The sequence below is a fragment of the Strix uralensis genome, chromosome 19 (assembly GCF_047716275.1).
Source record: "Strix uralensis isolate ZFMK-TIS-50842 chromosome 19, bStrUra1, whole genome shotgun sequence".
NCBI lineage: Eukaryota > Metazoa > Chordata > Aves > Strigiformes > Strigidae > Strix > Strix uralensis.
Window position 1 is genome coordinate 9777074 of NC_133990.1, and position 27833 is coordinate 9804906.

Sequence of the window (27833 nt, forward strand, 5' to 3'; positions counted from 1 at the left end):
AGTATGCCTGGACCATCAGATAGTAAATATCTCTGTGATTATCCTTTGCCTGCTTCATGATGCAGTGATGGATGGCAGAGCTCCTGGAGCATGGGTGTCTTCCCCCTGTAAGGGAGTCTGTATTGTGTACAGATCTATTGGTTTATTGTGTGTTACCCATTTTGGATGTGGTGGTACCCAGAATCTGCAGGGACTTTTTCTGGCAGCTGAGGCAATGTTAGCAAAGATCATTCTCGGGAAGGAAACCCTCTTGTACCCTAATGCTTGTCATTTCATCTCTGACTGCGAGCTCAAGTAAAAGCCAGCTTTGCTGGGTCCATCCATCCTCTCTGGGCCTCTCCTTACATCCTGGATCTGTTCGATGGTAGCCTGCTGTCACTGAGACACACGTCAGAGCCACACAGCCTATTATCTCTGTTAGCTGCTGGCTGTGATTTAAGAGCTGTGTGTCGTGCGCAGGCTGACAGAGGCCTGGCTGAGATAGATAAGCTCCTGCCATTCCTGCTCCCTGCCTTGTCCTCCAGCCCCAGTGTGTGGTGGGGAAGGCCTCCCATCCAGGATGCTCTTTGACAGGCAGGATCTGGCAAGGTTTCCCGTGGCAACGGCTGCAGAGGAGTAGCCATGCATGATTTGAGTGATTGCTTTGAATGCTGGAGATGGCAAAATCCCCTCTGCTGTCGTGCTTGCTCTGCCATGGCAGGCTGAGGCAGCCCCTGGCATGGTGCACATAGCCTCTCCGGTTCCGTCACCTCCAGTTCTGGGCAGCCCATGCAGGACTTGGAGAGGTTTTACACCTTATCGCTGCTGGCTGGCTTCTTCCTATTGCTGTCTCTGTGCACCGTCCAAATCACCCTCCTTCATGACTGTAAAACCCTCTTTTTAAATGGTTCCCTTTCCTTTTGTCTTCAGGAAGTCAAGCATCTCCATGTGGCAAGGTCCAGTGCTACTTTTCAGTTTCCTCAACATCTCTAGGCCTTCGTCTGCTCAGTTTGGTGTCATTAAAGAGCTGTTTCCTGTTTAGTCATCACCTTCCAGGGGGGAATTTCTTTCCTGTACTGGCTGGGTTTTGTGTGTTTCTCCCTCTTGTTCCTTTGTAACTTCTTGCCTCCCTGTGTGTTCCTGGGGAGTGTATCTTCTCTTGCTGTGTTATAATAGTGTTACTGTGTGCTCTTTGCTAACCTTGTCTGACAATACTCTTCTATGTTTCTTGCTTTTAGGGAGATGAAGATGATGAAAATGCCCGGCCTCTGGCTGAGTCATTGCTCCTTGCTGTCGCAGACTTGCTCTTCTGTCCTGATTTCACTGTGCAGAGCCACCGGAGGAGCACAGTGGTAAGTTGAATCATGAGATTATCTGCATAGAGGTAGTTTAGCTGCATGGTTGGGGGGTATCCTGGAAAACTCCAGCAGCTTCCTGCAAACCTGCAGGCAGGAAAATGCGGAGTCGCTGAGCTTGAACCCACAGGGACTAATATTGATCAACATTTTGGATTCACTGTGTGGTGTTTGTGCCTTCTGAGACAGCTGGGTGGGTCTCAGCTGGAGTGGCTGGTGCTTACCCCTGCACTACAGCTTGGCCCTCAGGAAAAGGTGGTTATGTTGGCAAACAACTGCTCTCCTGTTGTTGCCAGCAGAGCAAAGACCTTTAGCACCTTGTTCCTTTCACTGGCAATTTGGTGCAGTCTGGGGCAGGAAGCAGGTGTTTGATCAGAGGTGCTGTGATCTGAATGAGTAGATGGTCTCTGTTGTGTCTTTCCACCTCCTCTTCCTCTTTGTATCATTGTAGTAAAGACAAATGTGTTCTGATCCTTACGGTGACTGTCTTTACTTCAGAGGAGTTCCCTGAAGCAGGGATCTCCTACAAGGTGTGCTAAGGACAGATTCTGGTGCATCTCCCTCCCTCCCTCTCTCTCTCTCTCCCCACCAACGACTCTGGTGTTTCTTGTAGGTCCAGTCTATAAAAAAAAAAGTGGGCAGCCCTCCTTTTGGATACAGCTATAAAGTAAATTAAAAGTGAACGTGCTAGACCACTGTGTATTTGATGGCTGCAAAAATCCCCGAGTACTAAATTGCTTGCTTCAGGTTTCTGGGTGGTAGAAACAGAGTTAAAATCTGTCACCTGGGGATGAGGGGCTGAGGCTGGATCAGAGCCACATGGGTATGTGCTAAGAGTAAGTGGGAGTGTGGCTGAAAGAGATGGACTTGTCTTGTGCTGTCACGTGGGATGGATTGAACAAGTTGGGGTGACAACACTTTTTCCTGGGAGAGCCCTCTGCCACTGCACCTGTGATTTCTCCCTTGGCAACAGCCAGCCTGGCTTTCCAGGGCTCTGGCAAGTTGAATTAGATGATGGGATGGTGAATGCTTTATGTTCCTTGCCGTTAGCTGCCTGTCTACTGCCTGCAGCTTCTGCAGTCTTTGCTTAGCTGTCTTCCCTCCCTTGATCTGGTCTGACCTGCGCTTTTGGGTCAGGTTAAGAGCAGAGATGGGTACAACCACCTCCTGCTTATGGCAGAACAGTGTATGGCCCTGGAGGTACAGATTGTGGTGGATAATTGCTGAAGCAGAGTTGAGTGAAGAGGAAGAGCAAGAGCTGGGAGGGAATGGGCAAAGGAGTCCCAGGAGTGACCCATACTCTTTTGGTGTTTGTCTTCCTATTGAAGTCAGGCCTGGAATTATGGCTAGAAACTGGGATCCCTCTGTCATGCACAGTGCCTGCATCTCTGTGTTTTATCACTTGCAAAGGTTGAGCTCTTTGAAGACATCAGCACCTGCTTTTTTAGGCCTGGGGAGCTGCTGTAATGATGGCTGGTAACATGCTGTCTCCTCCCAGCGTTCCTGCTTAGTCACACATGGTAGAAGCAGGTTTGTGGGTGTAATTGCATTTCTTTCCCTGAAGCCTGTGCCTGGCAGGAGATTTGGTTGTGGAGGGAGGTCTTGGGCTCTCCAGTCTCAGCAAGAGTTGTTCTGAGGAGCTTGGTGAGAAACCTGACAGCAGGTGAACTCTGGCCGATCTGTAGGAAGTGAGTAGCAAGGCAGGAAAAGCCCGAACTGTGGAGGAAGCTGCAATTGCCTCTGTGCCAGCAGTAGCTGCTGTCAGCACGCTGATTTTGTGGGAGTCATGGTTGGGGTGGTAAGTGCATCTTGGTTGCCCTCAAGCCCTGCTGTCCTGAGATCAGTACCTTTGTGAGAGGGAGGAAGAGCTGAAGGTTATGCAGTGGGAACCCAGAGCAATTAGAAACAGTCCTCTGATCTGCTTTCCCCAAGTGCAGGGAGGAAAAAAGGCAGGTGGTAGAATTTGCTTAATTAAACTTCAGAAAAGAGACAGCCTAAGTGTGCCAAGTGCACTTGGTGCAAACATCTGGGCCCTCGCTTCTGGTCATTCCTGGAGGGTTGACAGGTCGTTTTCAATGGCTGCTTGTCTCCACAAAGCTGCTTCAACCCTGACCTGACTGACCATGACAAAGAAGGGCAAACTGCTGTGGTTCATCTCCTCAGGTTGCAAAGCAAGAGCTCGGGAGTCATGCCAGCAGCTGGCAAGGAACTGGGAGCATTCTGGCTAGGAGAAGCAACATATTCGCAGTCACCTTCTTGCTTTACCTTCTGAAAAGCAAGTCACAGCTATATCCGCTTTTATTATCAGTGAGGGTTAATGTGCTGCTGCTTCTGCCTTTTTGGGTGCAGCCACTGTGAGTCACCGTTATGTGGGTAAACTCAACATGACGTGCTCCGAGATAGGGTCGAGGTGTCGAGCAGGACTGAACCCCATGTATGGTGCTCTTGATCTGCAAAGGAAAAGCCCTGACCTGGGCTGTGTTTCATGGGATGTGGAGGAAAGGAGAGGAGATGCTGATACATCCAGTAATGAGAACAGGATGTGTTTTGGATCCTTTGGCATTGGGTGACCTTTCCCAGTGGTGATGGCTAACATTGCACCTTAGCATGCCAGAGGAAGGGCCTCATTCTGCATGGTGCTCAGTACTTGTTGAAGATGAGAGGTCCTCTGTCAGGGATACTCCCTGGGTGGGGCTGGTATGTACAGTCTGAGTGTTTGGATGCTTTTCTCCCGGTTTCTTTGCTGTTGTTAAAGAGAGTGACTGAACTGCCTTGAATACCACTCGTGCTGTCAAATCTTGCTCTTGCCTTCTGTGGTCCAACCTCTTATTTCTTCCCACAGGACACAGCGGAAGATATCCACTCCATTGACAGCTGTGAGTACATCTGGGAGGCAGGAGTGGGCTTTGCTCATTCTCCACAGCCTAACTACATCCATGACTTGAATAGGTAAGAGGGTCTGCAAAGGCAGAATGGAAAGAAACTGGTCTCAGGAGAGTGGGATTTAGGGGAGATGGGCTCTGCTTGGGTATCTGTGATTCCCAAGGGGCTTTCTCTTTGCTCCTTTGAGCTAACAGGACTGGCAACGCAGAAAAAAACCCCACCAAACAGCTGACGTTCTGAATAGCTTTTTGTAATATGATATGGGAGTCAGAGTATCTGCAACAGGACCTGGCAAAACATTGCTGCTTTGAAAATGCCTAGGAGCTCTGTACTGTATTTCTTTTTCATAAGGCAGCAATTCTGCTGAGCTTTTTGCCAGTGACAGCAGTATTACTGACGAAATGAAATGGGCTTAGGTCTCTGTGGGGAGGGACTGAGCTTTCCTTATGTGTTATTGTGGTAGGTGATTGTGCCTCCTGCGCCCAGTCCCTGCTCCTGAATGGCTCCAGGCCTTGGCTTCTTCTTCCCTCCTTTCAGGACAGAGCTGCTTAAGCTGCTGCTGACCTGTTTCTCCGAAGCCATGTATCTGCCTCCCTCCTCGGACAGCAGCAATGCCAACCCCTGGGTGCAGTTCTTCTGCTCTACGGAGAACAGGTGAGTGTGAAGGATGGGGGACTGGCTGCCAGGGGGAGAAAGAAACGCTTGCAAATCTTCCATAGAGTGTGTTCGTAATGGGGATGATAGGACTTGCTAAGGGGCTGTGGTTCTTTTTCTTTGTCCCTGTCTTACATACACCCCATTAGCATCTTTGCTTAGTGAGAATTGTTCCTTGGCAGCAAAAGGAGGGACAGCGTGGTTCTCGCTGGAGTTTGCAGGACTGATCCCTGCCCTGTGGCAAATGGCAGATGCTGTTCGCTGCTGTAGACCCCGTTCCCTCGTGGGGCTGGTGGCGTGGCCCCCCCGCGGGTGGTTTGTGGTGTGGGTGGTGGATGGATGCTGCCCTCTAGTGACATTGTCTCACTGGGACTTTCAGCTCCTCGGGTGACAGTTGTTCATCTCGGGGAGCGCAGTCTTGGCTGAAGGCAGACAGTTTTGTCCTTCCAGGGTCTAGAGGGCTTGGAGGTCCTGTCCACTTTTTCACACTGCTGCGCAGGATTCCTCTGGGAGGCCCCACGGCCTTTTTCACCTCCCCTTTCCTCTCGGCTGTACTCCAGGAGACCAGCTGGGAGCTGGAGTGTCAGCTCTTGTCTCTGGGCTGCTCAGTCATGGGCCACTCTTAGGGAAGGCACTAGTGTTTTGTCATGACCCCAGACTCTTGGGGAGAGAGATGCCTGTCCCTCCCCAAGGCAGCACCTTTTGCTTCCTGCTTCTGCCTTCTGAGAACGTTTTCTCCTCCCAGACATGCGCTCCCACTCTTCACCTCACTTCTGAACGTCGTCTGTGCCTACGACCCAGTGGGTTATGGGATTCCATACAATCACCTGCTTTTCTCTGACTACCGCGAGCCACTGGTGGAGGAGGCAGCCCAGGTACTGATTGTTACCTTGGACTATGACAGCTCCACCAGTTCAAGCCCCACCGTGGATGGCACGACCACTGGCACGGCCATGGATGATGCAGATGTGAGTGACACTGGGATCTGTATTTGCTGTAATCCTGAACTCCCCGTGGTCCTCTTACACCAGCTTGCATTGAATGTTGACCTGTAGGGCCCAGCACCACTCCTCTCCTTACAGTCTGCTGTCTCTGGGCCAGTCCTGCTTCTTTCCTGTAGGTCGTTAAACAGCTGCACATGACCAAACCACTAGGTTTTGGTCACTGACTTGAATCAGGTGCATGTAAGTGAAAAAACCCTGACTTTACTGTTCCCTGAGGTGCTCTGTCTTCTAGCATTTAAAACTGGACCATTCAGAGAGGAAAGCTGAAATGAGAGACGTTAGCCTCCAGAGCCAGTTGTTACACTTTGACTTCCTGAGTAAACCTTGTTGCCTGTAAGCATTTCACTCATTTTCTTTGAATGCAGCCTCCTGGACCAGACAATCTGTTTGTGAATTACCTCTCAAGAATACACCGAGAGGAGGTAACGTGCTCCTGTCCTGAACTATTTCCTGTCTGATTTCATGCTGATTGCATTAGCCCTGGGCCCACCACAGTCTCTTTCCTGATCTGTTGGCAGGATTTCCAGTTCATCCTGAAAGGAGTGGCCCGCTTGTTATCAAACCCGCTGGTCCAGACCTACCTGCCAAACTCTGCCAAGAAGATCCAATTCCATCAGGAACTCCTCGTCCTCTTCTGGAAACTCTGTGACTTCAACAAGGTGTGGATCTGCTTCTTGTTCAGCTTTGTCTCACTTTGCCTGTTGCCCAGAGCCTGGTGTGGCTGTGGCTCGACTGAGCCCCGGTGAAGGGTTGTGTGCAGGTAGTTAGCAGTGACTCTGTGGTACTCTGGTCAGCAGCACCACTGCCTGCTGCATGGGGTGGGGGGTTCTGGCTGTAAGGACAGCTTGTGAGAGAGCATGCAGCCCCTCAGGGTTTGAGGCAAACGCTGGGGCAAGTATTACAATAACTACAAATAACTTCAACAACTGGAGTTGAAGAGCTGGTGCAGACACCAGCCTTTCTAACGTTCTTGAGAGACTAATTAGCTTGAGGCTACCTGTCCTGAGTCCTGCGGATGATGCAGAAAACCAAATATGCTTGTGATTGTCTGAAATCCTCCCCTTTCTTCCAGAAATTCCTCTTCTTTGTGCTGAAGAGCAGCGATGTTCTGGACATCCTTGTCCCAATCTTGTATTTTCTCAATGATGCCAGAGCAGACCAGTGTAAGTTTGTTATTTTCAATATCTGGAATGATCTGTGCTTGACAGTTGAGCTACAGTGTCTTTAAGATGCTTCCTCCCTACCACTTAGATGTGATAGTACCTCAAGTGCATGTTCGTAGCCTTCCACAGACGTGGAGTAGAGTGGTTCAGTTAGCTGGGTTTTAATGTTTGTAACAGACTAGAAGGAGGACGTGATCTATACCACAACACAGGGAAGGGAGCTCCTTAGCATGTGTTAACTTGTTTTGAGTCCTTATCTCAAAAACTGTGTCCCTGATCCTATGAAGAGGGAGAAATGAGCAGTCTGCTCTTGCGTTGGGTGTGAATCAGGCATAACTCCATCACTGGGTAGTGGAAAGAAGTCATCAGATCTTTTCTACTATGGTGATGGGTTTACAACAGGATCATAATGAAGAAAAGCATGATCTGTCCAAGACTTAAGATTGTATGTGTGCTTGGGAAGGACGCTGGGATTTGCAGTGAAGGGAGCTCTGTGCGGGATGTCTTGTATCAGGATGGTCTGGTTTGTGTGGTTTTTCTTTCAGTCCTGTAGTGTTTCTCCTCTCTCCTTACTGCCCTTCTGTCTTCAGGAGTCCACTGACCTCACTGTGATGTGTGGTTTTTGGTTTTGTTTTGTTTTGTTTTGTTTTTTTTTTTTCCTGCAGCACGAGTGGGCTTGATGCACATTGGGGTCTTTATCCTCCTGCTTCTCAGTGGGGAGCGTAACTTTGGGGTTCGACTGAACAAGCCGTATTCTGTACGAGTGCCTATGGACATCCCTGTTTTCACAGGGACACATGCAGATCTGCTCATCATAGTGAGTTTAGCTCCAGCAGTTCTTTTCTGTCCCTCTTAACTCCTGTTTCATATCTCCACAAATGATTGTCCTCCTTCAATATACTCGTCCTTCTTAGATGGCCAGCCCGTTAAGTAGCTAGAAGGTGTGTGGGATGTATCCAAGCACTGGTGGGATCTTTGCAGGGTGTTAACCTGAGGTGATGTGTCTGGCAGGGTGCATATGCATGAGACACAATTCCATCTGCATGAGATGATCCCAAAAACCAGGATCCTGGGTGGTGCTGGATTGGTGTCTGAAGGACTCTGGGACTGGTATGAGTGGGATGGGTGCATGGTCTCCACCAGACTTGATTGCAGGTGGGGAAGGCGGGAGATCTGACTGCATTGCTGGCTCTGTCCCAAGTACCCAGAGTTGTGTGGGGCACGTCTGTCAGAATGGGAACAACACTGATACCAGGTGTAACCCTACAGCTCTGGGTTGCTGCAAGGTTTCATTTATCTTTCAGTCTGTAGTGCTCAGGGCCACAATACTGCCTGCAAACAGCTGTGTGTTTTACAGTACCAGCCTCGGGTTACCCTCCTGTCATGTTAGTGCTCGTTTGCCAGAGAGGAATCTCTCAGCAACTTCTGATAAACCTCCAAAAGGAGATTCCTGTTAGAAGGAGTAGGAAGAAATGTGCCCATCAGAACTGCTCTTGACACTGTCTGTTTTGCTATTACATTCCGTTAATTTTAGATCATCTCTGTGTTTTCATTATGCTGCAGGTCTTCTCTACAGGCACGCCAGCTAGAGGTGGGAGGGCCAAGATTGGATCTTCCCATGTCTGAGGGTATAGTTAAGAAAAGTAGGACAAACGTTTGAGTTAGAAGTTTGCACTAAAATATAAATGTGAAATGATTAGTTCTGTGGCATTTAAAGCAGCTATTGTCAGGGTTCAAGAGTCAAAATCTATTGGAGGTGAAGATGTTTCTTATTTCCTGGTAGTTTATTTTTGTCTCAGGCTGCCTGTGCGTTTTGGAACAGTTCACAGCCAGTTCTGTTTGCAGTGTTGTAGAGCCCTCATCGCGTCCCCGAAGAATTCCTTGTAAATGAAAGCTTGTACTCCCAGAGTGCAAGTCCACAGTGAGAGCAGCCTTCCCCACCTGTGTAATTGTGGAGTGTGCAGGGCCCTGCCTAGGAAGGAATGGTGTCAGGAACTGATTAGTGTGGGGGTGGCACTGGTTTTGGTTGAGAAGGCACTTTCAGTAAGGTGTGCTACCTTGCTCAAGAACCCCTTCCTTACCATAGGTCTTTCACAAGATCATAACCAGTGGGCATCAGCGGCTGCAGCCTCTCTTTGACTGCCTGCTCACCATCGTTGTGAACGGTAAGCCCTGTGTGTGGTGTGAAACCACAGCCCGCAGGGGGGACAGCTCTGGCTGCTCTCGCTCCCTTCTCCCTGCGCTCCTGCCTGTGCCCCCTAACACTGACCAGTGTCAGCGGCTGCTGCTGCAGACTGACCCTTTGCAGTCCATACTGGAGGTGCCAGCTGCAGGTCAGACCTGCCTGCAGGGTTCCTGCCTGGGCTCAGCCAGATGGGGCAGCGGGTGGGACAGCAGAGTCCTGGAGCCCCTCTGGGGTGGCAGAAGGGCATTTGCCAAAAGGCCTGGTGAGGGTGGCTGGCAGTGCTGTCTCTTTCCAGCAGGGAGTGCCACCTCCCCACGGTGGCAGAGGCTTCCCTTGGGCTTTAGTGAGTTCCAGGTGGCTCTGGTTGTGTAAGCTTTTCGGGAGCAACGCCAGAGGCGATGTTACTAGTGTAAAACTACACAAGACCCCCTAAAAGCAGAACTACCTGCTTTTACTAGTCAGTAGTTTCACTTCTGTTTCACTTCTTTTATATTTGGGAATGTTTCTGTGGAACCCTGTTGAGCTCAGCTATTCCATGAGGCTTTCCCAGAAATGCAGGGTGAGAAGATGGTAAGAGCAACATTTTTAGTGGTGTATTTATGTGAATACATTCACCTTGGCTCCTTCTCCAGTTTTCATTAGTTTGCCTTCCACAGTGTCTCCGTACCTGAAGTCTCTCTCTATGGTGGCTGCTAACAAGTTGCTGCATCTCCTGGAGGCTTTTTCCACCACCTGGTTCCTGTTCTCTGCTGTCCAGAACCACCATCTCGTTTTCTTCTTGCTGGAAGTTTTCAACAACATCATTCAGTACCAGTTTGATGGTAAGAGACTGACTACTGTATTTAGTGGGTTTGCACTGGTTTAGTCCAAGAGAACATGAGATGGAAGTTCAGAGAAAGTCCAAACAGATGAGAGAATGGGAGAAGTGTAGAAACGAGCTACATGGAGACTTGCCTAGGATTGAGAAATTGGGTTAGACCCAGACAGATTGGGTTAGAGCAAAATGAGATGGTAGCAGATTATCAGCATAATCTCAGCCTCCTGCGGAGCAGAAGATAAGATGGATGGCGAAGGGGAAGAAGAAGAGAAAGTGAGTGTGTAACGCTTAAGTTGTGACTGGCTGGATGCTGCTGTGAAACTGCTCGTGTTGCTCAGCAATGTAGGTGAGGGGACAAAACAACTTCCATCTCCTTAAATGTTTACGTGCCTCTTGGTTCTGATCTGGCAGGTCACTGGAGCTGAAGATCAAACAGCCCCATCCAAACAAAGTTCTGGCACTTACTACCTTTCCAGGAAATGCCTTATGCTTTCCCTCTTAAAAGCATGACAGCCTTTTACCTCAAGGAAATAATAGAATGAGGTCCCTTAACCTGCTCAAAATTTGATGTTTTGCTTTAAAACTGCAAATCAAGAGTGGCCATTCTGCTTCCCTAATAGAAATCTTGCAAGTTACCAGATCCTAAAACAGCCTTTGTGGCTGTGATTTGGGTTTTATTTTAGGGTTTCATTCTGTTCTCTGCCACCTTGCAGACAGTAAGAATTCTGGCCCTTTGGCTTTGCTATTTCAAGCCTGTTTCTCCTCAGATGGAATGCCCCTGATTTGTTTTGTGAACTCCTTTGAAGATGGAGAAATGTCTAATCTTGGCTAACAACCTTTTCTTCCAAAATAGGTGCTAATATGTGGTTTTAACTGCCCTTTTTCTTCTTAGTTGTTTGAATGTCAGTTTTTAAGCCATTTCTTGTCAGCCTTCCAGCCTAGGAAGGATTTAATTGAATTTCCTGTACTGCTTTGTAATTGGTAAGAGGATATCGAGCTCTGCTCTTTCTTTCTTGTGCCATTGCCTTTGTGGGTGGAAGCATGGTTCTCTGAGCTTGCGGGGTCTCCACAATCATGCTTTGTGTACCCTGTGAGCTGTGCTGTGTTGGCAGAGCTCTTTGAGTCTTACTCTCTGCTCATTTTGTTGCTGTGATTCCCAGGGAACTCAAATTTGGTCTATGCTGTTATCCGCAAGCGGAATGTATTTCACCAGCTGGCCAACTTACCCACGGACTCACAGTCCATCCAGAAGGGTCTGCAGCGCAAGAAGAAAACTCCTGAGCCTATTTCTCGCACCAACTCCCAGGATGGGGTATCCATGGAAGGGTCACGTCCTGCTGCCCCCGCTGAACCAGGGACACTGAAGACAAGTTTGGTGGCTACTCCAGGTCAGATTTAGTTTACCTTTGTAACAGGGAAGAGGTTTGTTTTCTCTGGGAGATACGGTGTGGACTCACCCTTTCACTGGGCGTGGGAGAGATTAAGAGTTTACATCTGTGAATGACTTACTGCCTTCCAGTCTGAGTTTCAGATCGGTTTGCCCAAGCTGATTACAAAGAAGTCAAAGTAAACTGCCTTGAGTTTCTCTCCTCTCAGACTTAGTGTCCACCTGGCCATTTGTCCTAATCTTGACATTTTGCCTCAGTTTAACTGTATCCATGTGAACCAGTGTTTCTCTTACATCAGGGGGCATTTTCCTAGAGACAAATAAACACCTTTGGGGTGGTGAAATCAAGTCTAGATCTTGCTTTTCTTGTTGAAAGGAGAGCATTTCAGATGTCAGCAGATGCATAGGGTGTCTGTGCATGGTAGGGCAGAGAACTTCCCGCTTTTAAGCATATTTAATTCACTTGTGTTTCTGAGTTTTTTTCTCTTTGAACACAGGAATTGACAAGCTCACGGAGAAGTCGCAGGTATCAGAGGATGGGACCATGCGTTCGCTGGAGCCCGAGTCTTCACAGCCTCCACCAGACGGTAACCCACCCTCAGCTGGCAGCGATGGGGAGCCCTGGAGCGGGGTAAGGCCTGACACTGGTGCGTAGGGAGGGTCTGGGGTGTGAAATGAACTAAAATGGGGGACTCAGAAGGAGAGGTCTGGTTGGCCCACTGAAGAAGGGCATCATGTTAGAGGCAATATGCACACACGCACTGTGCTGGAAAACACTGTAGTTCAGAAGTACTGTTGCATCATCTTAGGTGTTTCACGTTTGTGCTAGTGACACTAGAGGAGTGAGCTTCCTCCACCTTGAAAGTTACTGATAGAGCAGCAAGTGTGTAATTGCAAAGGATGTATTCCTGATCCAGAGGCTTTTTCAACTCAGGTTCTCACTGCTGCTTCTTTCTCCTCTCCCTCCTTTCTGGGATGGAGAGCTCTACCAGAATCTTCTGGCTAGCTGGTGGTGTGCACAATGTGTTCCCATGAGGGCTTGGCTGAGATGCTGCCCTCGGAGTGGTGGCTGCTTCGCCATGTAGATGACACAGAGGCTTTGTGGTCTGTGAATCAAGGCTGTGCTGCCCTCCTAGGCCCTGGTGACAATGTCAGCCTTCTGGCATTTGCTGGTTTTCCCCGTCAAGAGCTATAAACCAACTGTCTTCCAATTTCAGTGCAGCAGTAGTCTTTTATTGTTCTCTGTTAACTCCTCAGTCCGTGTCCTTTCCTGTCCAGTATCAATAACCTCTAGGCTGTCTTGCAGGAAGTGTATTACAAGGGCTGTGCTGCTTGTCCTCTCCTCCTTCAGCAAGGCCACGTTTATATATCTGGCACTGCCTCACACTCTGCCTGAGCATTCACTGTCCCCTGAGCCATTTCATTGCAGTGAGAACATTGCATCCGTTTGCACAGGGAGGTGTAGCTGCCCCATGGTGAAAGGCATAACTTTCCTGGCTTTTCCTCTCTTAGTTTTCTCTGGAATGGCCAAAATGACCCACCAAATGACACACCAGGTGTGGAGCAAATTGGGCAGGAGGCAATGAGCTGGGATGATGCATTTTATCATGGGCTGCTATGGACTGTGGTGGTGCTACAAGAATCTTTCAGACTGTTTTGCTCTCGATATGCTTTTGGCCAGGACAGTACTGCAGAATTGGGATCCAAAAGGGGGATGTTTGCAGCGGCATCGCAATCTGGCAGAGCAGGCTGAAGACCTCCTATGTTATACCCTTATGTCCCAATCCTCTGCTTGTTCTGCTTGTGTGTGTGTGCATGTGGGCCTTTTGTCTCACACACGCAGTTGCCATTCGCTGCCCCACCTGGCTGCAGCGATGCTATTTGCATGTCTCAATGTTTGTGGGGTGGGGGCCAAAAAGCAGACAGGAGGTGAAGGGCAGTAAAGTGGGTGTGGGATATGCTATGGGGAGAATCATCGCTGCTATCGCATGGCGCTTCAGGTAGCACACGCCTGTCTCCAGGGATTGTGGTGTTTCAGACTATCTGAATATTATCTTCTTTCTGTGTTCCAACCAGGTTCCAACCTACTGAGTTAAGATAAATTAGTAAGAGATACTGTATAAATTTTAGGATACCCACCCTTATGACTGATTTAATTTTCTTCCTTTATCTGTTGCAATGTTCTCCCCTTATCAGTCATAACCATTTCAAAAGTGTCTCGTGAAACATTCAACAGCCTTCATATGTCAGTGTAATTCCATCTTACCTCTTCTAAATGTGTCAGCTGGCTGCCAGCATTTGGATGGCAGCTGTGAGGGGGCAAGGGCTGTGGGAGAGTGAGAAGAAAAGAGGAAGAGGGTGGGATCATCTGAAGGAAATCAGAGTTTTTTATGTTTTTATGAATTTTATTTTTAGAAGCTTGATGAGGACACGGCACTGAAGCTGAACAGGCTGAACGATAAGGTTGTAGCTTCAAACGTTGCAAAATAATGTTGCTGTTTAGGTTTTGAATAAACTGGAATGAACAGAATTCCTGACTATCCGAGGACCAGTTTTCCTTACCTTTCCTGGTCTTCCCTGGTACCAGATGGAGGCCCATGGTCAGCAAGATGTCTTAAGCACACAATTAATTATGTCATCATTAAGTGAGATCTTGGCTGAGAGCTTGCAGAGGAAAGGTTTTCTTCCAGCAGCCCCTGAAACATAATCATGGGTTATTACATCTCTGTGTCCAGCAGCTGGCTTGAGCTGTTCCCCAGTCAGAAAAGGACTGGTAGAGCACTGTTGGCTTCCAGTGGGTTTCAGCACAGCTCTGCCCCAAGCCTGCTGTTTCTGGTTGCGAAGGTGATGTGTGAATGAGTCCATGCATGTGGAGGTGTAGGATGCCTGTTGGAAGGAAGTGCTGTTCCCATTTGTTTCATAGAAAAGTCAGCTCTAGGCTGTAGTAATGACTGGTCAGGATGCATTGCAAAAGGAAAAAGCCTCTCCATTTTTAACCTTGTGCAGTGATTGATAGTGATTTTAAAGGGTTATTTCCTTCCTTTCCACCATGAATATGGAAAGCTGGAGTGTTAGTAATGTCTTCTGTATAAAAGAAATGAAAATGGTGATGGCAAGAAGAGTAAGAGAAAATTGGGTCTTGGACTTTTGACCAGAGCTTTCCAAAAAGTGACTAGTGATGGTGTTCATGTTTGTGGGGTATGAGTGTGTCATTCCTTAAGAGGCAGGGGCTGTTACGTAGGAATTGCTGAGACCCCACCCTTGGAAAAACACTCTTTGGGCACTAAAAATCCTAGAGATACTCAGTAGATGGAGGTCTGAAAAGCTGTGCCCTTTAGCTATTTAATCTCTGTGCTAAAAGAAGCAAGCATGTCTTTTGTCCGTCCTGTTTCAACTCTCCCACTGTGGATTGTTTCAACAGAGTGTTAGCAGTGGTGACATGAGTTGTGACCTTGCCACAGGGTCCTACAACTTAACCCCATCAAACATTGCCACTCACTGGGTCAAAGCATATGGTTTTGGTGAACAAAGGTCTGGTGTGTTTGATCTGTTCTAGGGACAGACTGAACTGTCTTTCCCAGCAGTGCTCTGGAAAAACTGGGGGGGAAGTCAGCAGAAAATGGGTTGTATTTCTTGCTCTTAAGTGTTATTTGCTTTTGTTAGTTTCTTTGGTTTTTGTTTTTTAAAAAATTATTACTTATTGATAGGAGGCATCACATCACCAGCGGGATCGAAGGCGTCTCTCTAGTGCATCCTCCAGTGGACAGTGGACCCCAACTCCTGACTGGGTAAGGGAATCTGGACAGAGGAAATAAATAATGAGGGGAAACAGTTGTGGCAGAAATGCCACACACACCCCCCCCTGCTTCTCCTGTCAGCAGAGGCTTCCCCAGAGGAGCATTTCCTCATGGGGAGTGTCTTTGACTTGTGGTTAAAGCTCCAGAAGTTTGCTACCACCTGCAAAGAAGTATTTTGTTTTACCTGTTTTAAACCAATGCCCTGCTAGTTTCACTGAGTGGCTCATAATTCTAAAGCTCCAGGATTTATTGTATTGCTCTTGTGCATCCGGTTCATCCACCACCTTTGTGATTTTTGTCAATCTCATTTGTTGTGGAGATAACTGTAGAAAAACTACTAATGCATTGCACTGATTTCCCTCCGGACTTTCCTCCTTACAGGTGATGTCTTGGAAGTCAAAGCTTCCCCTGCAGACAATCATGCGGCTCTTACAGGTGCTGGTCCCTCAGGTGGAGAAGATCTGCATTGATAAGTAAGTACATTTTTGGAGAGAAAGGGCTGTGCAGTGTGTAAAGAGCTCTGTGAGGTTGGCAGTTTAAATTTGGAGGGTCTCTAGGGGAAACCCTGTAAAGTATAATTGAAAAAGCATCACGGTCTCAGCAGAGGACATGTTATTTTGCTTGCCAAGCTTCTTGTTGGATCCCTTCTCAACTCTTTTTTACAGTGGAGAGGATGTGTGTTCTTGGTGGCCATGGTTGCTAGCTGTGTGATGCTTCGTGCTGCAGCAGTTTTGGGGGTGTCTGTGGGACATGCTAAGGATGTTCCTGATCTCTTTCTTTGCAGGGGTCTCACTGATGAATCAGAGATCCTCAAGTTCTTGCAGCATGGCACACTGGTGGGGCTGCTGCCTGTACCTCACCCCATCCTCATTCGCAAGTACCAGGCTAACTCGGGCACTGCCATGTGGTTCCGGACCTACATGTGGGGTGTTATTTATTTGAGGTAAACCAGCTGCGTGCAGTCTAACTTGGTCTTTTCCAAACTTTTGGGGGGCCTGGAGAGAGAATTGCATGCACTTGGCCAGCTCTGGATTGTCTCATGTTTACAGGATAGAAAGATGTTCTTCCCTTGGAAGACACTAGGGTGAATCAGCCGCTTCAAATCTTTGGGCGGGTGATGTGAAGGGGTTGTTTTGGGAGTACTGCTTCTTTGGGAACTGGCTAGAAAAGCTACCTAGAGGGGATGGTGCAGAGATTTCGTGCAAAGCTCTGACTTTGTGGGATGTTGTAGATACTGTTGTGCCTTTAAGGTGCATTGTCTGTCAAACAGTGATTTCCTCTTTTGCAAAGTGGAAGGTATTCTGTGTAGCCAGCTCCTGTAATCTCGGCTGTGAGGTTTGAATTCCATGTACCTGGCTACAGAGAGTAAAGTGGCTCTTGTCTTTCTCTCTCAGGAATGTGGATCCCCCTATCTGGTATGACACAGATGTGAAGCTGTTTGAAATTCAACGGGTCTAAGAGAGCACTTACCTCTGCTAAGGGAAATACACTGGATCTAAGGACTGCTGTGTGCTGCTTCATCACAGCTATTCCTGCATTTCACATCCAGCTGAGAGACCAAAAGGACAATCACTTCATTTACCTCCCTGTCATTTAAAGCTTTAACTGGGACCTGCTTGGACATCCTTCCCCCCAGCTCACTTCTCTTCCCTCGCCCTTCACCATGAACCTTGAGTGAAAGATGTCGAAGGGATTGTCCATTGTTGTGGTTGCACTAGAAATCAGACCATTCTTAGCTCTTCTCTTACTCTTTAGCTCCTGGATGTGGTTTGGAAACCAATCTGACCCTGTCCTTGCCCTAGTCAGAGTCAGCATTTAATTGAAAAGGACTAGCTGTAAATTGGGTGCAAGGGAGAAGCTGCTATTCCTGCAGGAGATGGGGTTTGGAAGCTGCAGTTACTTTCCTGTGGCTCCATAAAGTTTCTGGGGCATCCCTTCTGGCTGCAGGTGTCTCCCTGGTGTCTCAGTTGCATACTGGTAGGGAAGTCTTTCCCATCCGAATGAAAGGAGAAGTTGCTGAAGGAAAACTTTTTGTCTCAGTTCTGAATCTCTCTACTCCTTTCCTGGAAAGCTGCTTAAGAAGTTTTGTAGTAGCCAGTGCTTTGGTGTGTTGTGAGTTTTCCTTGGCTTCCAGGCCCAGCAGCCTGTCCTTCATGGTGGGCTGTTGCAGTGGAGTGTCTGTCGCTTTGGCAAGCCTTGCTTAATCCATCTGAGCACACAGGGAGGGAGGGACTGGCTCAGTGAGAGCAAGGAGAAGAGATGTGACTGTTCAACTCTTCTAGTCTTCTCCCGTTGACTGAAAGGACAGTGTCACCTGGGTTTGAAAGGAACCATATCCTTCCATCTTTGCCTGGCAGGCTGATGCAATGCAGGGAGTGGAAGGGTCTTTTGCACACTACTGTCTAAGGCAGGGGGTTGAGGGAGGCACTCAGGGAAGTTGTAGGAGGAATTTGGAAGTTGTAGGAGGAAAAGCATCTCCATGTCAGTAGGGAGTGGAGAGTGCTGAGGCAAAGTTCAATTCTTCAGGGCATTTTGCTAGTGACCAAGTTAACAGATCTTGAATGTATTGGGTCCCAAGCATGCGAGGTCTGGGAAGCCAGAATTAGAATTTGTGGGAGACCTGCTGTTGCTGTCTTGGTTCAGCAGCATGGGGTTGCACATTGGTAGGTGGAGACATCCTGGGGTTTGAGTCAAATTTTGTGTTCTTCTGGGAGGGGCTGTTGTTTTAGACCCGTGTGGTCTTTAGACAATGAAATGTGAGGGGTCCTGTCATGAACGGAGACCCTTCCCTCTCCACCAAAGCTTAGTCCTTGGTGCTCTGGTATTCAGGCTCTTGGGAGGGTCACTGGCCATGTGCTGTTTGCCACAGCCTAGAACCAGTGGGTCACTCCATGGAAACTGGTCTCACACCTTAAAGTAAGGGGACAGGTATAGCGCACACTTCTGTGTCTTGTAACCCTTGCCTAAGTTTTGAAGCTAGAGCGATAGCAACATGCCCATGCTCTCCTAGAGAGAGTGCTGCTCTAGTGTACTGCTGGCTCCTGCTGACTTGTAGTCAGGTGGTTTCCTTCTTGGGACACTGAAAGTGGACTGGAGTCCCAGGCCAGTAGAAAGCTGAAATAAAACCTGAATGGTTTTCTGAAGGATAAGAAATATGTGAAATAGAGGTTATACCCCCACCTGCCTCCCATCTCCAACCCACTTTGCTATCTAACACTACTCCCATCCTGACCCCATCTCTGTTCAGATGTAAACAGGGTGAGGTCTCTGTTTTACTTGGAATCTCTCTTGTATATCAGAATGTGATTTGGTGGGGCCAGCCTCTGATTGTATGGCACTTGCAGCTCACAGCTGGAATGGGGCATCCTGTGTCCCATGTGCTTGCCTCTTCCCTCCCATGGATCTGCTGGTTCTCATGATCTCTTCCATCCTCTCTTTTCTGCTTTGTTTCTTTGTGAGTTTCTCTGGAAACCTTCTTGTTTGTTTCTTGGTGTTTGGAGTCTGATCCTTGTCCTGTGGAAATCAACTTGCACTGTAAACTATTTGCTTACTTACAGAGAGAAAGATAAAGATTATCTGAAACATGCTGTTGGTTGCTTATTTTTTTTCCCAGAAAGGTTTGTAATCTTGTTTGTCTTATGCTGGAATGATTTTTGCTACACACACCATGTGCTGGCTTCCTCTGTGGTGTGTGGATTTTTTTTGTAATCAGAAATGAAGATTGGACTCTGGAAAATGAGGCTGAACTGCGTGGTTTTGGCCATTTCTGTATTTATGGCATGAGACATCATCAAAGGTAACGGCCTTAAAAGGTGCAGAAAAAGAACTGGATCAAACAGGATCGAGTCTCCCGACTTTGTGAACCATGTACTAAAACCTTTGTGCAGTTGCACCCATAAACCAGGCACCGTGGCCCTGGGAGGGCCCTGGGAGAGCTCTGGATGTCATTCACAGGTGACAGATGACAAAGGAGCAGGTGGGCCACTGCGTGTCACGGCTGTGTCGGATTCAGGAGTCACAGTAGCTCACTTCTCACGAGGCTTTCGGATTACTGTGCCCGACCCTGCTGTCAGTCTTGTGAAGAGCCAAAGGCAGTTTTAACTGCATGCAAATCGTTTGTTCATGGTTTTACCCCTCCTGGAGGTAGTAGACACAAATCAGTCCTGAGATAGAACCCTCCTAAGTGAAAAGGCTGAAACCTTGGACCCTGCATTTCTCTTTGGTCTGGAAGAGTGCTTCTACTGTTGACTGTCATGGGAGTTCTTACCTTCACCTGCATTGTTAGAATTGGGTGTTGACAGGAAAGGATGTAGAGGGCCTTGATCACTTCCCTGATCTATAGTGGCTGTGAGTAAGAGTTAGAGCTGATGGGCTTCATCCCTGTTTGTGCTAATCATGTATTCAGGCAGTCCATCTGTTTACCAGCACGCAGTCACAAACTGACTTCTCTTTCAGTCCATACTTGTACACGGTACCTACGGGACCCAGCATTTATACCTCAGTGGGAGACATCCAAAGTTACCTGCTCAGCGAAGGCTCAGTAACTTAAACAGTGTTTTATCTATTACACTGCAGATAAAATCCAGGTCATGGGTTTGCCCATGAAGTACATCATTTCTTGTCTCCAAGCTGTCAATAACTAGGAAGAGGGTTTGAGATCACGTTCATTTGAAAGGGCCAGACCTTCACATGTATCTCCTGTAGATCCCTTGGTACAAACTGTGACATGAGAATAATAATTAACTTTATTGGAGCCTAATTTATCCAGCTGTTATTTCTCATGACATATTTCTGTTGACATAGGCCTAAGTAAAAACACTTATTGGGCAAAGTTCATGCTCATGCAATCATTCTCACTTACAGTTTCACAGAAAGGTGCTATCATTGCCTGAATGCTGAATCCTAAGGGGAGTGGGACATGTGTGCTTAGGAGTTTCTAGCTCTCATCATTGTTGCTGTCTTGGGAGAGTTTGCTTTTCTAGGGGATTGGAAATGCCCCTCATAAATAGGCTCTGATTCTAAACCCACACTGCTTCTGGGATTGATTTATAGAGGAACAGAAGCAATAATGTAGATGCCTTTTGTACTGTGCTATTTTGCCTTGTTTAAGAGTCATGAAAGATTTTGATTGATTTGTAGAACAAGGCCTGCCCTTAAATCTCATACAACTTCTGAACCAAGAGTGGTGTAAGTCAATGTCAATTGACTTTGAGTCTGGTCTTTTGAGTGCAGAGCAGACCCAGAGATTTCACAGGATACACATGACAACTGAATCTCTTTATTTCCATTCATCAGGCTCTGTGTTTGGGACCCACAGTCGCAAGCCCCCTTGCTCTCCTGTGTGCTTTCAAAGCCAGCATCTCCTATGGAACAAGTACTAACGGGTCTTTGATCACACACCATGCTGTGCAGCCATGTTCCCTTACACACAGTGCACCTTGCAAAATGTTTTGTGGAGCAAAGTGTTGGGGCAGGGAGGGATTCACAGTAGATCGGGCAATAGCTCATTCTTGAACTAGCTCTGTGTGCAAGGGTGGGCCCTTTGCTAGCACACACTGGTGATACCAGGTGGGAGTGGTGTCAAGGACCAGCCACAGTACTTCTCTAGTGCTTGAGGCTCTGTGAGTGCCTGTAAGGAGAAACAGTGTTTATTCTCAGAAAGGCAAGGTAACGTTATAGCTTCTGTTTTGGAGAATGGGAAGAGATGCACTGAACCGGTCTGAAGGCCTGTCCTGCTCTTCGGTACCGAGAGCTGCAGGAGCAGTGGGGCTGGGTCCTACGAGACTCGCACAAGTTGATGTGCCAAATGTCAGCACCAGGAACAAACAGAAGTAGTCCCTGTTCTGACTGTTAAAGCAGCTACCAGCATCTTTTGAAAACTGCACATAAAAAGTGTAGGTTTGGTTCACTTCTGAATGAGTGTGGCTGTATGTGCTTCTGGTGTGGCTGGTACTGATACGTCTCTTCTGTACTGCAGGATGGTGGGTTGCTGAGCAGTGGTGGGGCTGGTGGTCCTTGACTGTGGATTTTTGAAGTTCTGTGGAGTGTAGGTCAATCTTTGTTGCTTTTGTTGAAGGCTGCTCTTGCATTCTTTTATCTGGAAGATTTCAATAGGAGCTGGTAAAGTCCCAGTAGCTACCATAGAGCATCCGTTGTCAGACTACTGAAAAGTACCAGCATGCACACTTCCTTAGAGCAGTAAGACAGTTTGTTTATATTATCATTTTTTCACCATAGACTCAAAGCCCATAAACCAACTTCCTTTTCTTCTGAAACTCACGGAGATGTTGGGCAAGGAGAAGTCAAAGTAGAAGCTGAAGGGGAAAATTCCATATACATATCTGCTGCTTACTGAGTCTTTGTTCAGCATCATTATTTCACCCGAGCCTCCGGGTGGGGAGTCAGCTTGGTTCAGGCTGTGATGTAGACCTCCAGGAGTCCCCCGACGGAGTGCATTCTGTAGAACACACCCAGTGGGAGGCCAAAATTCACAATCACAAACCAGGTGGAGTAGCCGTAAAATGACTTTTCCAGTCCATTCTCGAAGGCAGGGTGAGCCCCAAATGTGGGCATGACCCACAGCTAAAGAGAGTAAGGAAAAAAGAGCAGAAGTCAGAGGATGACAAACCATCTCCTACCTGAACTCTAATCTCAGCACTGGCCTAATTTGTTGTAGGAATATTTCAAGAGTTTCAGAGGAGTGTCCCTGCCAGGGAAGAGAAGGAGAATCCCCTAGTTATGCTGTTGACTCTTTGGTATAAGTCAAATTCTGTCAAATTCCTGGAAACCTAATGATAGCTTCATTCTGCCTCAGCCAGCTTCCTCTTTTTACAGAATCTCACTGTTTCCTTGGCCAATTTGTTTTCACTGGATTACGGCTTCAGTGAAGATCCTTGTTAATTCAAGATCCCAGAGCACAGTGTACTTTATTGGGTGAATTTCAATTCTGGAGACTCATGCTTAACAAAGATTCACTGCTCGTGCCTCGTGTTTCTCCACCTATCTCATGAAACACCCTTAATGAGTTTGCTAACTTTTTCAGAGGCTAAAATTTTGGTACATAAGTTTTATTAGCTGTCTCCTTCCTGCACCCAGGAAACCTAGCCATATTTGACTTTTAGGTTAAAAGAGAGACCTTATAATTGTGAGTGGGGGATTAGCAGCAAAACCAGTCTTGACTTGCCTCACCAGTAGGTTGAAACTTTGTGGGCAAAGGTTTCTTGTCTGGAATAGCAGTCCATGAGAAAGACAAGGAGAGCACATCTGTATCACAGGTCATCATGGCTCAGCAAAGCTGTGACGTGGCAGAGAGAGCAATACTTACTATGATGTTGCACAAAACCAAGAAGAACGAGATCTCCCTTAATGCTTTTCTCTTCCAACTCAGGTGAGAGTAGCTGTGGATATAGGACAGAGAAGCTTTCCGGATCTCCTGTCCCAGCTCCAGCATGCTCACTCGTCTCTGGCTATGGGCTTCGTGATTCTGCTCTTCTTTCATTTCTTCCTCTTTGCCAGGAGACATCTGCGTGTGCTCCTGTTCGCTGCTTGTCGTGGTTTCCTCTTCACTAGGTAGCTCTGAAGCCGCTGCATGCTGCCCAATGTGTCCTGTGTGTATGGCCTCAGCTGCTGCTACAGAGGGCTGCCGGTGAAGCCCATCGATGATGAAGACATTTTGGGTGATGTTCTGAAAGATGAGAAGGACAGAATAGGACAGGATGAGACTGTTCAACAGGTCCCTGGGGTCAGTGGCCACAAGGGCAACAATGGAGAAGTAGCACATGCCGATCTGGCCGAGGGCTGCCCCCATCAACAGGATCACATCCAGGCTGCGGGTTGGGTTCTTCAGCGTGTCCAGCTCCCTTTTTTCCAAGGCGTGGATGATTGTCCCAATCACTGCGCCCACACTCATCAGGGGCAGGAGCACAATGTAGTAGGAATAATACATCACGAAGACCTGGCGGTTGGGGGCTGAGCCGGTGGCCTGGATCTGGTACATCATGAAGATACAGATCCCGATGATTACAGCAGCGGCGCCCAGCAGTGGCCCAAAGACCACCCCTTGGAGCTTGAACTTGGGCTTGATGTGAGGGACATGGTGGTGGCTGATGCGTCTCCCCACGTTCTTCCACATGACGTACAGCACGGAGCAGCAGACGAGGCAGTACTCGGTGTTGAAGGGGTAGAGCAGGATGTAGCCCTTCTGAAAGATTTTGCACATGGTTGTGTTTGGGCATGTGCATGAGGCAGTCTCGTTGCCTGGAGCATGAGAAGAGGAAAGCAACAATTAAGAGGGAGGTGGCCTGGATTTCATGGCTATCTTTGGGAGTTTGAGCGCAGGCACAACATCTGTCTCTATCTCAGAAACAGCCATCAGTAGGAAGTTAAGTGATTACCACTCAGCCCACAAGGCTGCAGGATTCAGAACAACAGGGTTTAGCAAATGCCTCTTCCTAAATACCATACCATAGGTGCTGGATGAGAGAGACACCCCTTCCTTCACAGTGAAGCCTCCTCTATCTCTACTCTTGGAATATTAGTTTCCCCTTTTCCCCTGTATCCTCAAAAAGAAAACCACAGCAATTATGTTGAGTCTTTTCTGGTCTGGCAATCTTTTGCTTGCAGGTAAATGTGAGCAAAAATGCTAATTTATGGTGGGTTTTTCCTTTCCTAGCCCTCAGTTTCAGGGTTTTATAACAGATCCTTGACTCCAGGTGAAGATGTTCTCCCCTTGCAGCCTATCTCCTCGAGACAACCTGCAGTAACAGGGAAGTTGCAGCATTTGGGGGAACTGCTTGTGATATCTGAATCACTGAGATCAAGAACTGTTGTCTCCCTAGAAGTCATCTATGTCAGCCTAACACAGAGGGACGTGAAAAAAAGAGCCTTGCCTGCAAATCGCTGCTCCACCTCACGCAGCTGGGACTCAATCTCCATGTGAATGGTGTCGTTGGTCACAGCCAAGAGCCAGAGGAGGAGGTTAGTGGCTATGGTCAGCATCAGCCCACACCTGGGAGAAGAGAAAGGCACTTCTACAGTATGTTGCCTGTGGAGATTGTTTATGACCTGTGTGTCCACCTGCCATGTGGTGCTGCCTTTTCTTCTTGCTTCCCCGCGCACAGATGCGTGCACAGACGCGTGCACACACAGTGCCTTTGTGCCTGTTCTGCACACGGGTGTCGGTGGTCGGTGTGTGGCTTTGCACACACAAATAGGGCTGAGTACCTTCCTATTGGGCTATTTGCAAAGGAGCAGAGCAGGCAGTGCTGGTGAAACTGGCCTAGGTCCGGGTGCAGTTGAGGGAGGGAAAGCTGAGACATCTCCCAGTGATAGGAATGGGGAGGCCACCCCACCTCATCCTCCAGTCGATGAACTGGTCCCTGAGCCGTGCAGCAGGAAGGTATTTGGGTTTAGGAGGAAGCAACAAGCTTTGCAGTGCTCCAAGGCACAAGAGAAAACCGAACAGAGCTGGCAAGCCCAGGTCAGTGGAGAGAGGATGGGTCTGGTCAAGTCATAGCTTGGTTCTTGTGTGATGCAGAGTATAGAGAGTCTGTGTAAGATCAGATGAAGACAGTTCTAGCAGGAATAAGCATAAGCAGACAGAAAGGAAGAGTTTCCTTAGAGGAGTAGAAGGCAGTTTTTTCCCCCTCTTTGTACCTGGTGAAGTTGTGCTGGACTTGAATGCAGTCCTTAGAGTGATGCCACAGAAAAAAAGCCTGCAAATCGATAATAATATGTGAGCAGAGTGAAGCTGGCAGCCTGCCGCACACGTGGTGGCAAGGGACAGGCAAGCAAGAAGGCACATGTCCGAGTGGGAGCAAACCTGCCTCTGTGCAAGTGCTGCCGGGGCATGTGTGCACCTGCATCTTGTGTTGAGGCATGTGCTGGCATCCTTAGGTGCCTGCACCTAACGCAGGTCCAGGTGATCTGCTTTCCCTGTCCTGTATATGTGGGTATTTGCTGCTGAGATGGGAACTACTTTACTTTTCAAATATGGCTTTGGGCCTGGAAAGAGATGATTGGTATCAGAGTAACAAGTTGCAAACGGTGTGAGATATTTTTGTGCACAAAGGCTTTGTTTGGGGGATGCATTAGTAAACAGCGAGAGGCTGGGTCTCAGACTGGTGCAAAGACATATCTGTCAAAATCTGACATTTCCTTTCCTCTCTCTCTGCTTTGATGCTTCAAAACAAACTCCTCTGGATCCTGCAGCATGTCAGGTATTGCTAGAGTGATTTCTTTCTAAATCTTACTACTTTCTCTCTCAGTCTGGCACATGAGGAGTGTGGGTGGTATTTGAAATGGCGTGTGATACTTTAATGGCTTTAATGCTCATGAGAATGCCTCACATGCACCCACTTTCCCAAGTCTCCCCACTTCCTCCCACCCCTTGGGCTCCCAGGAATGGGACAAAAAGAATAAACAAGCTTCCAGAAGGGTAACGTGCAGTACCTGGGTGCAAATAAAAAGGATTTCAATGCTGGGGAACACAATTTCCACCCTGGATTTGCACTGGATGAGAATCGCGCTGTAGCCGATCTGAAACACGTTCAGGAGAATGCTGAAACTGCCGAACAGCAGCACTGACCCTGGACAAACAGCAAAAGCACCAGTAAATAAACAGAGATGTGTCTGTGGAGCATCTGAGCCCACCTGGGGACTGGAGCCCTCATGCCTCTTGGATTTGGGTGGAGCTGGAGGCCTTCCCATCTGGAAGTCTCATGATTTTGAGAGAAAGGGTCAAAGGGGAGCCTCATTCCTGAACCTGGTTGTGTGCTTTAGCTGGTTTAAGGTGCTGAGACAATGCAAGGCATTTTCTTGTGCTTGTATACAAGGTGGGAACAGGGTTTTTCACCTTTTCTGTGCAATCTACAGTGACAGAGGTAAGCTAACAGCAGGTGATGGTTTCTGCCTTGTGGAGAAAACCCGAGATGAACACAGCTCTGCTGAGGCTTTTGACAGCACCAGTCTGCAGAAGTTCGGACCCTTTAATTGATTCTCCCTTGTGCCTTGGATGAAAGCCTCTCTGCAGCTTTAGATACTCAGGTACCTTGTAGCTTTCTTTCCTTTAATTCTGTGTGCTTAGTTGACAAGACTGCGCTAATTAGAAATTCCATAATAGACCAGAGGCAGGGCTGCTTGGAGAAGTGTCATTTCACAAAGTGGGGCAACTACTGATGGGAAATCTCCCAGGACAGCCTGGGTGTCACTGGGAAGTGACTCAGGCCAGAAATCTCCCTGGAAACAGGACTGCTGTGATGTTAAACAAGGGTGCAGGTGGCATGGGGCCATTGACACACTTGGAGGGTAAACCTAGTGGTTCTCCTCTCACTTTGCAAAGTGGTTATGCCTAAAACCTTCATCTCTCCCACCATGCTCAGTTGCTGGGCTGCAGGTGGGAGATGCCTGGGTTGTGCTTTGGGAAGGGGCCACACAGCAAAGTTGGACTGGAGGCTGAAGGGAAGCCAAGTTCAAGACTTTCCTGGCTGCTCTGGTTCCTCTGTGGCCTCCACTATGCCCATGTCTTCCCCCAGCCTTGCACCACAAGCTGAGATTCCCAGTGCCCTGACTACATCTTCTGTGGCTTCTAGCTCTTTTAGTAGTAGGGGAAGAATTTCTTTATCTTCCAAGCACTGCGAAGAAGGGGAAAAGCATGAGATGATAAATAAAAGCAGAACTTACCCCTGATCCAGATGGGCCCAGCGTGGGAATCGCGGTGCAGCACTGCGTGCGGCTGCCGGCTGGTGCCCAGCAGGTAGTAGATAATCCAGCACAGGCACAAGACCTTGAGGATGGAGAGCAGGATCCAGACATCTGCCAGTGTGATGGCCACGTGGTTGAAAATCATACTGCTGATGAAGGCACTGCCCAGAAACACCACGTTCATGGCCAGCAGCCCTGAGAAGAGCTGCCCAGCTTTCTGAGCTTGCCTGTCACTCTGCTGCACTGAAGAGCAGTGACGGTACAGCCAGAAGTTCTCGTAGTGGATTGTGGAGGTGTCTGGTGGGGTTGATGTGGACCTGCTCTTGCAGTGATGGCAGGACTTTTGCCGTGAGACTTTGTTGCCCGACATGGCTCATCTGCCTGGGGATCACCTGCTGTGTTGAACAAAGGGAAGGTTTAAAGTGAGAAAGATGGTGGGGGACATGCTGAGATGAGAGGTGGTGTGGTGTGGTCTGCTGTAAAAGCCACTTGTCCCTTCCCTCTCCAGAAGCTGGATGAGGGGGAAAAAAGATGGGTGTTTAGCCCAAATGAGGCATTAAAAATTTCCTGGTGGACAAAATCATTGCAGGGCACTGGGAAAAGGCCCTTGTGCCAAAAACTGTCCAGAGATACCTGCATTGAAATGGGTATTTGATGTGTCTGTCCTGCCCCACCAGTACTTGGAGCCCTTGGGACCAGAGGTGCCCAAACAGTTCCTATTTTCACCTTTCACACCTCTGTGTACAGCCCTGGGTTCAGGTTTCCTCCTTTCCTTTTCTTGAAGTAAGGATTAGGTGGAAATACAGAGCAAGCTCAGACCTGCTCTAAAATTCAGAGCTGTTTGATATTGGTTGATGGGTCCAACCTTTTCCTTGTATTTTTGGGCTGTGACCACACGCCTCGTATGGT

General features: G+C 48.1%; 2 protein-coding genes across 3 annotated transcripts in view; one reads left to right on the forward strand and one right to left on the reverse strand.

Annotated features, from left to right (window-relative positions):
- HID1 (HID1 domain containing) overlaps positions 1-18812 on the forward strand; it is a 31525-nt gene extending 12713 nt beyond the window's left edge. The window contains exons 4-20 of one of the 2 annotated variants that reach the window (XM_074888841.1): positions 1218-1331; positions 4177-4283; positions 4755-4871; positions 5617-5839; positions 6241-6297; positions 6394-6534; positions 6948-7038; positions 7704-7855; positions 9125-9203; positions 9880-10044; positions 11201-11428; positions 11925-12058; positions 13843-13890; positions 15135-15215; positions 15606-15697; positions 16009-16167; positions 16619-18812. In XM_074888841.1, the coding sequence (XP_074744942.1) occupies positions 1218-1331; positions 4177-4283; positions 4755-4871; positions 5617-5839; positions 6241-6297; positions 6394-6534; positions 6948-7038; positions 7704-7855; positions 9125-9203; positions 9880-10044; positions 11201-11428; positions 11925-12058; positions 13843-13890; positions 15135-15215; positions 15606-15697; positions 16009-16167; positions 16619-16682 (2052 nt within the window). In that variant the 3' untranslated portion in view covers positions 16683-18812. The remainder of the gene's footprint in view (positions 1-1217; positions 1332-4176; positions 4284-4754; positions 4872-5616; positions 5840-6240; positions 6298-6393; positions 6535-6947; positions 7039-7703; positions 7856-9124; positions 9204-9879; positions 10045-11200; positions 11429-11924; positions 12059-13842; positions 13891-15134; positions 15216-15605; positions 15698-16008; positions 16168-16618) is intronic. The other variant, XM_074888842.1, reaches the window with a different exon arrangement.
- Positions 18813-20570: 1758 nt separating this feature from the next.
- OTOP3 (otopetrin 3) lies at positions 20571-27340 on the reverse strand. Its single transcript, XM_074889414.1, has 6 exons — positions 26904-27340; positions 25674-25810; positions 24879-24937; positions 24113-24231; positions 22549-23480; positions 20571-21806 (listed from the first exon to the last, which is right to left on the reverse strand). The coding sequence occupies exons 1-6, from the start codon at positions 27292-27294 to the stop codon at positions 21636-21638; spliced, it is 1809 nt and encodes a 602-aa protein (XP_074745515.1). The 5' UTR covers positions 27295-27340; the 3' UTR covers positions 20571-21635.
- Positions 27341-27833: the final 493 nt, after the last annotated feature.

What these genes read in the sequence shown, in the direction of transcription:
- OTOP3 (XM_074889414.1), bottom strand. Translation starts at nt 27,294, where the DNA reads ATGTCGGGCAACAAAGTCTCACGGCAAAAGTCCTGCCATCACTGCAAG. An exon ending in TGGGCCCATCTGGATCAGGG is followed by an intron (nt 25,811 to 26,903) that starts GTAAGTTCTGCT and finishes CTGTTTGTCCAG; the next exon opens with GGTCAGTGCTGCTGTTCGGC. An exon ending in GTCCAGCACAACTTCACCAG is followed by an intron (nt 24,232 to 24,878) that starts GTACAAAGAGGG and finishes CTCTTCTCCCAG; the next exon opens with GTGTGGGCTGATGCTGACCA.